This window comes from Trachurus trachurus (assembly GCF_905171665.1).
Source record: "Trachurus trachurus genome assembly, chromosome: 5".
Lineage (NCBI taxonomy): Eukaryota > Metazoa > Chordata > Actinopteri > Carangiformes > Carangidae > Trachurus > Trachurus trachurus.
Genome location: NC_139896.1, coordinates 1936654 through 1950214, shown reverse-complemented (window position 1 = coordinate 1950214; position 13561 = coordinate 1936654). Strand labels below are relative to the sequence as shown.

Below are 13561 nucleotides of genomic sequence, written 5' to 3'. Positions count from 1 at the left end.
CACAACTAGGTTCTTCCTATAGGACAAATGACATCACTGTAACCATTCATGTGTATGGGGTTTGTCATCACAGATATCTACAATTCAGTTGCAGATATCCACTATGTGAATTACAGATATCTGTAACTGAATTACCACTAGTACGAATTCCAGTTTGAGATATCTACAATTTGATTCTGACTAGTCATAATTCCAGTTACAGATATCTTTAATTCACCTCAATTAAAGATATCTACATGTCCCTTTTCGGATATCTGTAATTAAGTTTTGACTAGGTGAAATGACGTTGTAGATATCTCAAACTGGAATTCGTACTAGTCGTAATTCAGTTACAGATATCTGTAATTCACATAGTGGATATCTGCAACTGAATTGTAGATATCTGTGATGACAAACCCCATACACATGAATGGTTAAAGTGACGTCATTTGTCCTATAGGAAGAACGTAGTTGTGGATCTGAAATGTTCTTTTTGACTAGAGGCAAAACTGAATTATAGATATCTGGAATAAAAAATCCAACTATAAAAAATGTAATTAGGACCAGTCAGAAAGATGTTATTGATATCTACAATGTTAATTCTGGAGAGTGAAACTTAGCTTTTAAATGTTAAATCCGCTTTATTGCCATATGCAGCTGGGATAATGAAGGTGTGTTTACTCTCAGGAAGGATCAATACCTGTTCACACACACACACTCACACACACCGACTGTCATCAATACATCAACAGTCTCTGCATTATTCACTTTTATAAATTATAGTTTCTTTTCTTTCTGTCCTCAGTCTCTTTGGCTGGATCATATTAATTAATTAATTAATTAATATATTATAATATTATTAATTCATTATTTAGTCACGTGGACTTTTTAATCTACGGACATAAAAACAACTGAGTGTTTTGTAGTTTGGGGTTTGAAATGTTCTGGACGGTGACGAGACGATGATGATCGGTTTATTGATTCAATCATCTGTGCAAATAAAGACTTTTTGACAGGGTTTTTTTTTTCACAGAGTGGGAATGATCATTAATTATCAATCGATTAGTGGCTGAACAGAACGATATGTGCAATTATTAACCGTTAAACATTAAAACTTCCCTCCGATCTGATAGTAAACATTTTATTTGACTGGTTATTGATCGTCACCTCAGGCTTTAGGAAATCTTTAGTTTTCACTGATTTCTGACATTTTTTACAAACCAAAACTGAAACTGATCAAGAAGAAAATCGGTAATCAATGTTAATTAATAGAAATGAATGATCAGCTGCAGTCCCTCCTCATTTAAACTGAACTGAAACTGAAATCAAAGCTGAAGATTTGAGACAATAAATGAGACGTTTTTCATCAGATTAATCTTCATAGAGCTCTAATTAAATAACAGCTGATTAATAATGATAATAATGATAATAATAATAATCATTTTCATAACGTCCCTGCAGCGTCCGACCAGATAAGAAGGATTTACTCCGACACGGGGGAGTCGGACTTTAACAAAAACACTGGTCAACAACTAAATTCTCCATTTCCCACTGGACGCACCAGGCGAGGCACTTTGATCAAATATCATCTGGTTGGTTAATTAATCATACAAATTAATTAATTAATTAAGCAGCTTCACCACAACGACTTAAAAACCAACGTATGGTTCCTTTAAAGTTGGTGACAGGGATTCTTTCACACTGTTTTTTCTGCAACAGTTGAGACGATCGATTGGCTGCTTCAGTTCAGTTCGGTTTCGTACCATTTTTCCAAACTCAAACCGTTCAGAGAGAAAAACGTTTCGACGACCAACCAACGCTTCCAGAAACCTTCGACGACGCGAGGTTAATAAAGTCCTGACTCTCGTGTTGTGTGATCCAAGTCTTTCTGTAGAAATATGAGCCGAGGATGAAGAAGCCGTCGATAAAAAGCAAAAAAAAAACTTCTTCTCTGTAAGTTAGTTAGTTATTTTTTTATCCACCGAGGCGACGGGAGGGTCTTTAGCCGCTGCTGCAGGGGGGGCGTCCGAGTCCTGACCCTTCACAGTCCTGGACAGCTCCTCCCCCTCTCCTCCTCCTGCTCCTCCTGCTGCTCCTCCTCCTCCTCCTCCTCCTCCTCCTCCTCCTGCTGCTCCTCCTCCTCCTCTCTTCCCCACCACCACCCCCTCCTCCTCCTGGATGTCGGCCGTGCCCCAGGACCCCGACTGCTCCAGGGTGAAACCCGGCGGGGTCGGGGGCTGGTAGCGGTAGCGGTAGCCGAAGGCACGCAGGTGATAGGTGTAATACTCCAACAGATACATGTGAGCGGCGTCGACGTAGTGGAACGACACCGACACGTCAGAGCAGCAGCTTGGACCCTGAGGAGGAAAAAGAAGAATAAGAAGATGATGATGATAGGGATGTATCAATCAAATTTTATTTATATAGAACCTTTCAAAGCAAATAGATGCCGTTCAAAGTGCTTTACATTTTGACTGAACAATATATATATATAGGAGGTAAAACAAGAAAAGCAAGGAGACTAATGCACGAAGATTAAAAACAACAAGAAAAATAAAATATAGCAATAGAAAACAGATCAATAAAATAACAACTTTTTAACAACAATACAATTTTATAAAACAGAATAGAATAAAATGCAGGATAGAAATAGGAGAAAGATAACAATAAAAAAGAGTAAAAAAAACTGTAAAATAGAATAAAATTATTATTATTTATATAGTGAACAATGGAACTGTGTATTTTTTTTTCAGGTAAAACCTCTTTTAGGCCGTGAAAATAGGCCGTTTCTTTGGGTCTGTTCACAACACTGTATGTTGTAAATCTCTGGGCAGGGCTATTATGGGCTGGCGTTGCTAACGGGAGGAGTGCAGAGAGTCTTCTACTGCAATTAAAGTACTTAGGGGCTATTTGTAGATCATACATACAACCCCACTTTAAAAAAAATGCTACTATCCCTTTAAGACTTATATTGACACAAACATTCCGCTTACTTCTGCTTTAAAAGAAACACTTGAATCATTTTCAGTTTACACAACAAACAAACTCTCCCCGGCCAAACCACATCAAACAAAGACACGTTGTTACTGTCGACAATCCACTGTCAAATCGTCCTGAACCGGTTTTAAAGCAAACAATGCAACATTATCTCTGTTAACCAACAAGCGCCGCTAAGCCGACAAATATTATCTCTTCAAATATTGACGGAGCTGCGGCGCCGTAGCGCGTCACTTGCAAGGCAAGGCAAGGCATCTTTATTTATATAGCGCATTTCATACCAAGGCAACTCAATGTGCTTTACATAAAGACAAAACATTAAAAAAAGAAGAAGCATAAAACAGAATAAAAACAAACAAAACACTAAAAACAGAGTTAAAAGCAAGAGCAAATAAAAGTAAAAGAAAAGAAAATAGATCAAGTTTTAAGTTCTCACTTGCCTCTGAGATTGGGTAGTAAAAGTAAAAGAAAAGAAAATAGATTAGGGATGTCACGATTATACATTTTCTTGGTACGATTATTGTCAGAGAAATAATCACGGTGTTACGATTATCACGATTATTATGCACTAATTAATTTCACAACACTATGAATGTGTAAAAATATAGTCAAAATATAATTACATTACTCATTGTTTACACAAAATATTTCAAGTATCTTTTAATATATGACCAATTATTAACCCCCCAGGGGAAGTGTTTGGAATATTCAGGTCATAAATTGTCGTCTATACCAAATATTTGTGTTCATTTTAATAGTTTTTTGTTTTGTTTTGCTTTTTTTTTATTAAAAATGAGACGCTAACATTTAAATCCCTACCAATTCAATGTTACGTTAGTTAAATGGACCAGTATCTGTCTATCTTTGCGCACATCTGCCGATATGGTTCCAACATCATCTTTCTGGGAAAGTAACGGTATTTAGGAATCTTTACGATTAAATAATTGTGGCGTTAAATACCACGATTAATTGTGAAAACAAGTAATCGTGACATCCCTAAAAGAGATAAAGTTTTAAGTTCTCACTTGCCTCTGAGATTGGGTAGTAAAAGTAAAAGAAAAGAAAATAGATAAAGTTTGAAGTTCTCACTTGCCTCTGAGATTGGGTAGTAAAAGTAAAAGAAAAGAAAGTTTTAAGTTGTCACTTGCCTCTGAGATTGGGTAGTAGCAGTAGCTCCAGTACCAGAAGCTCTTGGGGAACTTGGCGGTGAGGTGCTGCTCGGGGACGAAGGGGTGAAAGGTCTCGCGGTGCGCCGTGTCTCTCGAGTCCCCGGCCAGCACGCCCATCTTCTCCATGCACTGCCCCATGGCCAGGTCCTCCACCGAGGTCGTGTGCGTGCACTGTTTGCTCTTGAAGCCTTCCACGAAGCGGCGCAGCGCCTCTTTGCTCAGCACGTAGCCGGCCCCTCCGCTCATGTAGCCCTGCTTGGTGTACGGCTTGAAGCGCCGGCCGAAGTAGATGGGCTCCTCCGGCGTGTGGTTGGCCAGGACCCAGCGCAGGTTGTCGACGATGACGTAGGTGTCGTCGTCGGCCTTGAGGAACCAGTCGGCCTCGTCGATGTGGTGCTCGTAGGCGTAGTGGAAGGCCCGGATGGTCTTCCAGTACAGCTGGTCCCGGCCCTCCTTGGTGCCCAGGCCCACCGTGGGGAAGTCCGGGTCGTCCACCGAGCTCATGAACACCACCACGTTGCAGTGGCGACTCCACGTGGTCTTCACGTGCCGCGCCTTCTTCTCCAGGTTGCTGGGACCCGTCATCACCCAGCACAGGATGCGCACCTTCTTGTACAGGTCGTCGGCCATGCGGCTGTCCTCACCTGGGGAAACACGGAGCGTTAAGAGATCAGATGAGATGGATAAAACCCCCTTCAAACATCATGTATCTAATCTGGTAGTTAAAGCAGAAGTAAGCTGAATGTTTGTGTTAATATAAGTCTTAAATAGTTGTATCTTCCGACAGCAATCACTTCTATAGAGTGTTTGGTATGAAACACGGGTCTGTCAGTCACTCTGCTCTGCTCTGAGCCCAGGAGAAAACTTTCCTTGTATCCTACAACCTTTATCCAATGAGGAGAGAGAACGGCATAAAGGGGCAGTCCTCTCTGTGTGTGCAGCCAAGGGATGCGCGTGAATGTGGTGACGTAGGGACGAGGGCGGGGACTGCTAACTCCATCTGCTGACAGGAAGTTAGACAAAACCACCAGATCGCTTACTTCTGCTTTAAACTAAGACAAAAAATAGTTTTTTTCTACAGAAACAAATCATCATGTCCCTTTCACTGCAGGAAGAAACTTATTGAGGCAACTTTTATGTCAGTTTTAGACTATTTAGACTATTATACAGGCACGCATCAGCTACAACTTTACATCCACTTCAGCCCTGAGGTTTATTAGGCAAGGCAAGGCAATTTTATTTGTATAGCCCGTTTTTACCAACAGTTTGTCTCAAAGGGCTTTACATCCCATAACAACAACATCCTCTGCCCGTAGACCCTCACATCCACTGAGGAAAAACTCCATGGAAAACCCTTTTAACAGGGAAAACCAGGAGAAACTTCAGGGTGAGCAACAGAGGAGGGATCCCTCACCCAGGACGGACAGACGTTTATTCCAGGCAACATCTACAACACTCATCACTGTGACCTGTATTCCCTCACTATCTACCGTAACAGGCGTGATCGACACTGGATTTCATTTATTTTTAAAGCTCTCACTGGTCTCTTACCATCTTATATTACCTCACTTTTATCAATAGGACCATTTAAATCCATAACTACATCTTATTTTACCTCTAACTGCTCCTGCTTTTAACTACACTTACTGTATGTTTCAATTTGTCCTTGTCATCTTTAACTTCTGGTATTCTGTTATGCTTTTGTATGTTTCAAATGTTTTGTCTTCTGTCCTCATACGTTTTGTGTTTCATCTCGGCTGTATTGTAAATGAGGTTACTCAATATATCTCCAAGTTTAAATAAAGGTTATGAAATGAAATGAAATGAAATAAGATCTACTTTATTGTCCCCCGGGGGAAGGAGACTGCATCGTCATATGAAAACCACAGAACAAAACAAGACTGTGTCACAGTGTGAAACAGCGTTAAAGTGAAGGAATGAGAACAACAGTTCACTTGTTGAGCAACTTGAAGGATCAAAGTAACGACTACATGACTTTCTGTTTGTGTTGAGCCATATTTACCATTTTAACTCTGTTCTTACTTCATGTTTCTGCTGCTCTTTAAATTCTGTGCAGTTGTTGAAGCACAGTGGGGTTTTTTTGTTTTTAAATAACATAGCCTAATGAATTTAGAAGCACATGGGTTCTGTTTTCTTTTTTATAATCGTGGTATTGAGAAAGGATTGAGAAATGTTGAAATTGACTGGTATTGGTATCGACTACTGAAATTCGGGTATCGTGACAAGCCTGAAGCAAAACAAATTGGTGTTTTATGTGTTTTATGTCTCTGTGGCGTTTATGTTTTGAGCCCTGCCAATTTGTGATGGGCAATAAAGTTTTTTGAATCTTGAATCATTACCTAGCAACATCGTCGTTACTAGCAAACAAACACGTCAGTGCCGAGTAAATGAGACAGAAAAAAAAAACACAAGCCATCTGCAAAAGGTATCGATCCGATCGGTGAATTAAGACGTTACGGCCAATCACACAAATTGCATAAAATCTAAACATTGGCCGATCCGAACGGTGGAAAGCCTAATTAATTAGCACCGTGTTAATTTACACTCTGACATCTCATTCTCAACAACAAATAATCAGCTGCAGAAAGAATGTGAGGACGGTTCACAGGCTGGAAACTTCCCTCTGGATGTTATCACATTAAAATATTTCCTCGTGTGCAGGTTGAACAGGTTTTTGAGGAAGTTTTTTTGACTTTCTACCTGTGAGGGTTCGTTGCATTTACAGTAACTCTGAGCACAACTCACATCAGTATCGATGGTTCGCCAGCGGATGTCCGTGATGCTTTCTGTGTGTTTGTGCATCACAGACATCCGTGTTTGAGCCAACAGAAGTATCACGGTGTTTGCAGTTTTCTCTTCAATTTTTTTTTTCATATCTTATCGCACTCGTCATCACCAGGTCACAGACACCGAGGCGATCCTCTCGCTCTTCTTCCTTCCTCCTCATTTTACACCTGACGCCGACACACACGCAACACTCCACCTCCGATCCAAACGATAACCAAAACATTAGATTAGATTATTTTTTTTCCAATTCTATGGTTATTGTTTGGCACAAGGCCTTTTCTTTTGTTTGCCCTGAACCGAAAAACACAAACACATCCTGAACTGAGACAAGTGAACTGTTCCCTCCCTAATAAATCGATATCCAATGATCATAATACACATGAATGACCTCCTGTTTCATTCATCTACACCAGAGTCTTCTATGTTGTTCAGACCAAGGAGAGATGGAGCAGGTATTAATCGCTACAATTAATCGATCGCAAAGATTCCTAAATACCGTCACTTTCCAAAAAAAAGATTATGTATGAACGTGTCGGCAGATATGTGCACCAAAATAAAGGTGAATGCTCAGATACTGGTGCATTTATCTAATGTAACATTGAACTGGTAGGAGTTTAAATGCTAGAGTGTCATTTGTAATTAAAAAAAAAAAAAGATTAAAATTAACTTAAACATTTGGTATCGGTGACAATTAATGACTTGAATATTTCAAACACTTCCCCTGGCGGATTAATAATTGGTCATATTTTTATAGATATTAAAAATATTTTATAATATACGGTAGCAGGAACTTCCTACTGTATAATGTATAGCCTAAAGCTGTGTTTTATAATAACTGGGCCCAGTGCCAAGTATAAAAACACCTTTCTATTGTGCATTCAATACTAAGCTATTCAAATAAACAGGTTCATATTAACCTCTGATCTACACATTACATTGTAGCAGCTCATTTCATTAACAAACTAGAAGCCAGAGATCCACCCAGGCCGGAGGCAAACATCATCATCATCACATCGAAGCTTAGAAAAACAGTTATGTGTGTAAACATGATGCTACAGGGCACTATAAAGAAGAAACAACTCAAAGAAGCTAAATAAATCTGTGGAGAAAAATCTGTGACTCGTTTTCCTTCTTTTTTTTTATAAATTCAAACATCTGGTCTTTTCATTGGAAGCTCTGTGGACTCGTCACTGCATCTGTTGCGTCTGTAGAGAAATGTGGACGCTGCCAAACGAGGACGTCTCAGGGAAATAACCGTTTTTTTTTTTTTGTGTATCCTCTTAGCATAAAGGTACGACATATTATCAAAATAATGTGCAGTTATTCTGATACAACATTACTAGTTCTTAATAATAATAATAATAATAATAATAATAATAATGCACATTATTCTTTTTTGTCCTTTGCTCGAAGCCGAAAATGAAATAATAATTTTCAGGTATTTTTTCACTCTGTGAAGTCGTTTCCCCGGAAAATAACTTGTGTTTGCATGGGTGTGCTGTGGTTATCTGACGCATAGATATCAATGGCTAAAATGAAGTCAAACAACTTCTGCTGGGCACCATGGCGATACAGGCACATCGAGTTCTGTTTGCTTTTCATGACAGATGATATATGGACTGTTGGAAATTAACAGTTGTTTGATCCTATTCAAGTGGCTCTGGTAAGTATTTCTTACTTGGATTATGCACTAAATAATTTGTACAACACTACTACTATATAATAATAATATGCTGATTTCCATGAGTCAAATTTGATAGACAGAAAGATAATCCAGGTCTAATCTACTGTAATTCTGTCATTCGTTCTTTCAACATGTTCACAGAGACTTTCTGAAGCAAAGGGAAATGTTTGAATGATTTTATGACGTGTCGTGCGCTGCTGCTTTCTCAGGAAATAGATTTCAATCTCAGCGGTTGTCACTTAATGGTTACATATTAAAAAATAAGAGTAAATGCACCTGGATTGTTCCGGGTTTTACTGCAGTTTATGGTGCAACTTTATTCCTGCTTCCAGGCACACAGAGTTACAAAAATACTCTGTAAATAAAACGAGTCTGTGTGTCACTGATTGTGTTTCAGTAAAGAAACTTTACTTTGGAAATGTAGAGGGTCGGAGCAGCTGGACGTCTGGATGAGTGTTGTGTACTTTGGTATGTACACAAGAGCGTCAAATATAATGGAGGCGGAAATTTGATCTAGTGACTCAAGAAGGTCCGGTCACAAGAAAAAAAAAAGAAAGTAGTATGGCAGCATTTGATCCTTGAATTTACGTAAGTGTGACTAAGCAAGTTCCCTTATGTATGGTGTCACAGGTACTGTAGGCTGCACAGTGTGGGAATAATCCGTCACAACATTATTACTATTTATCTACTGAGGTAAATTTGCTTTAATAGTAAAATTCACTTTAATAGTAAAATGAATGATATATCTTTATTTCGGACAATAAAAGAGAATAGAGCTAAGACATAGAGATAGGGATTTACATCACTGATATCAAAAATAGAAATTACTATAAAGTTAAAAATAGACAACTGTAGCAGTGTCTCCAGAACAGAGATTGATACCTGGTGGAACTGCAGTTGATGTGGACCAAACTGTTAATTATCTGGTTTTCTGAGGCATTTACAAACATTTCGCTCGCACTCTGCCATCGAGGTCTTTAAAGTAGGATTCTTAATGCATCGTTATACGCAACCTGTCATTTTTTCATGCTTGCTTTCTTGTAGTTAACCCACAGGTATGCTGTGTACAGTGGTGTAAAGTACAGAGCTTTGAACAGAGATATTTTAACGTCATCTGTACACGAATGAAACCTGCGAGCAATAGTATTTTAGCCTGCACATACATACATTTTTCTGCCTTCTAATATCATCATCTGTCATGTCCTCTGTAAGGAAATGGCTATAATGGATATAATTGAATATGTGGTGTCCATGTAGCTTCCATATTAATATGACCGTACCTGTGTGATGAGGGTGCTTCAGGTTGAACAGAGCAGATCTCTCCTTCTTCCAGACCTTCTTGTCCTCCTCCATCTGCAGCTGGTGGTCGTGCTCGTGGTCGTCATGGTGGAGGCTGCTGAAGAGGAGGCCACCGCCCCCGCCGCCAGGCTGCTGGACCGACACCGTCCTCTCGAACCACAGCTGCCGCAGAAACACGTACAGCGTGAAGGTTCCCACCACAAAGCCTGCGTAGAAGGAAAACCTGGAGCCGAGGGCCTTCATGTTGTGATCAGATCAGATCAGATGAGCTGTCTGTCTCTCTGTCAGGGCTTCTTCTTCAACTTGGAAAGTGCTGCAGATCAGATAAGATAAGATGGGAGGAGGAAGAAGAAAAGGAGGAGGAGAATGATAATTAAAAAAAAAAAGTTTCCCCCAACAAGTTCACCAACACATTTGTGCAGCTGCAAACGCTGGTATATGTATGTGTGTAGATAGATAGATAGATAGATAGATAGATAGATAGATAGATAGATAGATAGATAGATAGATACGTTTATTGGTCACATGCAAAACTAAAACCAAGGTTAAAAAACAGTGCAGTGAAATGCAAAAAAAAAACAAGCTCTCGACTGTACCAATGAAACACAAAAGTAGATAGAAAAAAAATATATATATCATACCCTCACTCTCTGTGTGTGTGTGTGTGTGTGTGTGTGTGTGTGAGAGAGAGAGAGAGAGAGAGAGAGAGAGAGAGAGAGAGAGAGAGAGAGAGAGAGAGAGAGAGAGAGAGAGAGAGTGTGTGTGTGTGTGTGCCAGAGAGAGAGAGGAGGAAACGACAAAATGGGAACTATAACTGTTATAAAAAAAAAAAAAAAAAAAAGAGTGCGTATTGCTGTTGTTAGTTGTTGAAGGTGTGGTAACGTTAGTTTACTTACTCACCAGCTGTTCCGCAGCAGCAGCAGAAGACACCATAGCAGCTTTTTCTTATCAGCCACTGCCACTGCTACTCCATCAGAGCGGAAAGGAAACGTCAACTTTTACCCACCTAACAGAACAGTTACCTAACGTTACCTACCTACCTACCTACCTAACCGAGGAGGTAACACGGATACAACATGGACCCAGTCTCGCTGCCCTAGTTTAGCTCGGCTCGGCTAGCCGCTCCGAACCGTTGCTAACGGTTACAGGCAGCCAGATTATCAAAGAAAAAAGAAAAAACATCAACTAAAAATGGCACATATGTGTTAAAAACTATCTTCTAATCTAATGTCGCTCTTTAACCCGGCAGCAGCAGCAGCAAGAGCCGTTAACTTAGCCGTTAGCTGACCCCGGTAGTCCGTTATTCGGTCGACGAACGTTGCTGCTGCTGCTGCTAACGTTAACGTTAACTTCGAGGGTCTTTTTCTCCTGCTGAGTCAACCATAGAACGCTGCTGCTGCTGCTAACGTTAACGTTAACTTCGAGGGTCTTTTCCTCCTGCCGAGTCAGTCAACCATAGAACGTTGCTGCTGCTGCTGCTAACGTTAACGTTAACTTCGAGGGTCTTTTAATTTCTCCTGCCGAGTCAACCACAGAACGTTGCTGCTGCTGCTAACGTTAACGTTAACTTCGAGGGTCTTTTCCCCCTGCCAAGTCAACCATAGAACCGAGCTAACGGAAACGTCACAGTGACAGTTAACTTAACGGGTCGAGCACGAGCGATGAGCCGAGACTCGGAAACGCCCTTTGGTTCGGTTAAAAAAAATGAATAAAAATGAAAATAAAATCCGGTAGAGGCCAGACCGAGACACCGACGTTAAATCCTCCCACAGCGCCGCCGTGTAAACTACACCGAGCGAGTCAACTGACCGCACTACTACTACTTCGTGTGTGTGCGCGCACCAAGGGCTACTTCCGGTCAAGCTTTTCAAAAGAAAAGCACCGTGCGTGCGTGGTGCTGCTGCCGTGCTGCAGTGAGTTTTGGATTTGAAAGCAACTAAATGTGTTTTCTGTAAAGGTGACATTGAAACAACACAGCACCTCTTTATTACATGCTCTAAAACCCAGCGGTTCTGGAAATTATTGGTTGATTATTGGGTTAAAAAGATAAAACTCAGCAATGCCTGTTTTAGACTACGACAGTAACTATAACCTTTAGCGTTATATTAAAGGCCAAACAATTGGACTTGATAAATGATAAATGTTTTACTAATCTTTGCCAAGTTCTGCAAATCTGCAAAGACCCCACCCTCTTCAAATGGTTCTTAAATTAATTTCAACTTTATATTAAGTCCCTAAATTTATGGAGTCCAAACTCTATTCAGCGGTCAAAAATGAGGCCTAATAGTTATTCAACATTTTAATGCTAATTTATTTACTTTAAGTGTATGTACCTTCTTTTTGGTCTGTTTTATTTGATGCTCTTATATCTTGTTTTGTACATGTATTTATTTTTGAAACAAGTTTTCATCTCTTCAATGTGATGTCTGTGCTCGTTTTGTGTTACTATTTGCCTTACTGGGTTGTACATTCATTTGCTTGCAAAAAAAAAAAGTAAACTTGTTTGTCACTTTTGATACCATCACCAAATATTTACCTACCTTGGTGCAATATTTCATTCAGTTCTTAGTGTTGTAGATCCCAAATGTTCATTCTAATCACTGCCCATGTTCATAAACCAGTAACAGATACAGTATGTAAGAAGTTTGTGCAGTAACATTGCAGAGGATTCATGTGTCCAGGATGTGATATGACATTATTTTTTATTTGATCTTTTTTTTAAATGTAGTATCGCTGTTTTTGACCCGTTGGTAATATTGAAACTTTGGGGACCGACACACCAACCAGCCCTGTAGAGCTGAAAAGAGATGATAAACTGAATGACGATAATTTCTTGAACAAATTCACTGGTTCCAGTTTCTCAAGTGTGAATATTTTCTAGTTTTCCGTCATAGCATTACACACAATTTGTTGTTTTCTGCTGATCAACTGAACATAAAATATTTCTCAGTTTGACAATGAAAATATTTGTTGGTTTTAGTCACCAAGTACCTTGATTAGCTCCCATACTGCAATTGCACTGCAAAAACTCAAAATCTTTCCAAGAATATTTGTCTTATTTCTTGTAAAAATGTCTAATTTCTATTCAAAACTAAACTCTATAAGACTCATCACCTAAAAATGAACTTGTTTTCAGATAATTTTAATTTGTTTCAAACTAATTTTCACTTGAAAAAAGTAGAAAAATCTGCCAGTGAAAGCAGGTTTTTTGTGCTTGTAATAAGAAAGAAAAACTTGACCCACTGTCAGATTCTTCTACTTATTTCAAGTGAAAATCTGCTTGAACGAAGTAAAAAGTGTCTAAAAACAAGCTGCTTTTTATGTGATGAGTCTTATTTTAAGTGGAAAGAGATTTGTTTTGACTAGAAATGAGACATTTTGACAAGAAATATGACAAATATTCTTGGAAAGATTTTGAGTTTTTGCAGTGTGGTGTTCATTGTTAATTTGTTGTCAATATACAGAAACTTAAAACATCTGCATTTGACCCTTGACAATGATCCTGCTTGTTCCTGTTGAACACATGAGGTTGACTGTCTGCCAGTACAACCAACAAGGCGTTGCATAAAAATATTCAGCAAGTTATTTTATTGCTTAACCGTCCAAAGGTTGTGTGTTTTATGAC

At 39.3% G+C, this 13561-nt stretch overlaps 1 protein-coding gene and 1 long non-coding RNA gene across 2 annotated transcripts in view; both read right to left on the bottom strand.

Annotated features, from left to right (window-relative positions):
* LOC310986485 overlaps positions 1 to 13561 on the bottom strand; it is a 252456-nt gene that overhangs the window by 78839 nt on the left and 160056 nt on the right. The gene's annotated exons all lie outside the window — the stretch shown is intronic.
* c1galt1lb (core 1 synthase, glycoprotein-N-acetylgalactosamine 3-beta-galactosyltransferase 1, like b) lies at positions 1938 to 11758 on the bottom strand (the record flags this gene model as incomplete). Its single annotated transcript, XM_083971157.1, has 4 exons — positions 10837 to 11758; positions 9918 to 10249; positions 4125 to 4789; positions 1938 to 2336 (listed from the first exon to the last, which is right to left on the bottom strand). The coding sequence occupies exons 2-4, from the start codon at positions 10177 to 10179 to the stop codon at positions 1938 to 1940; spliced, it is 1326 nt and encodes a 441-aa protein (XP_083827283.1). The 5' UTR covers positions 10180 to 10249; positions 10837 to 11758.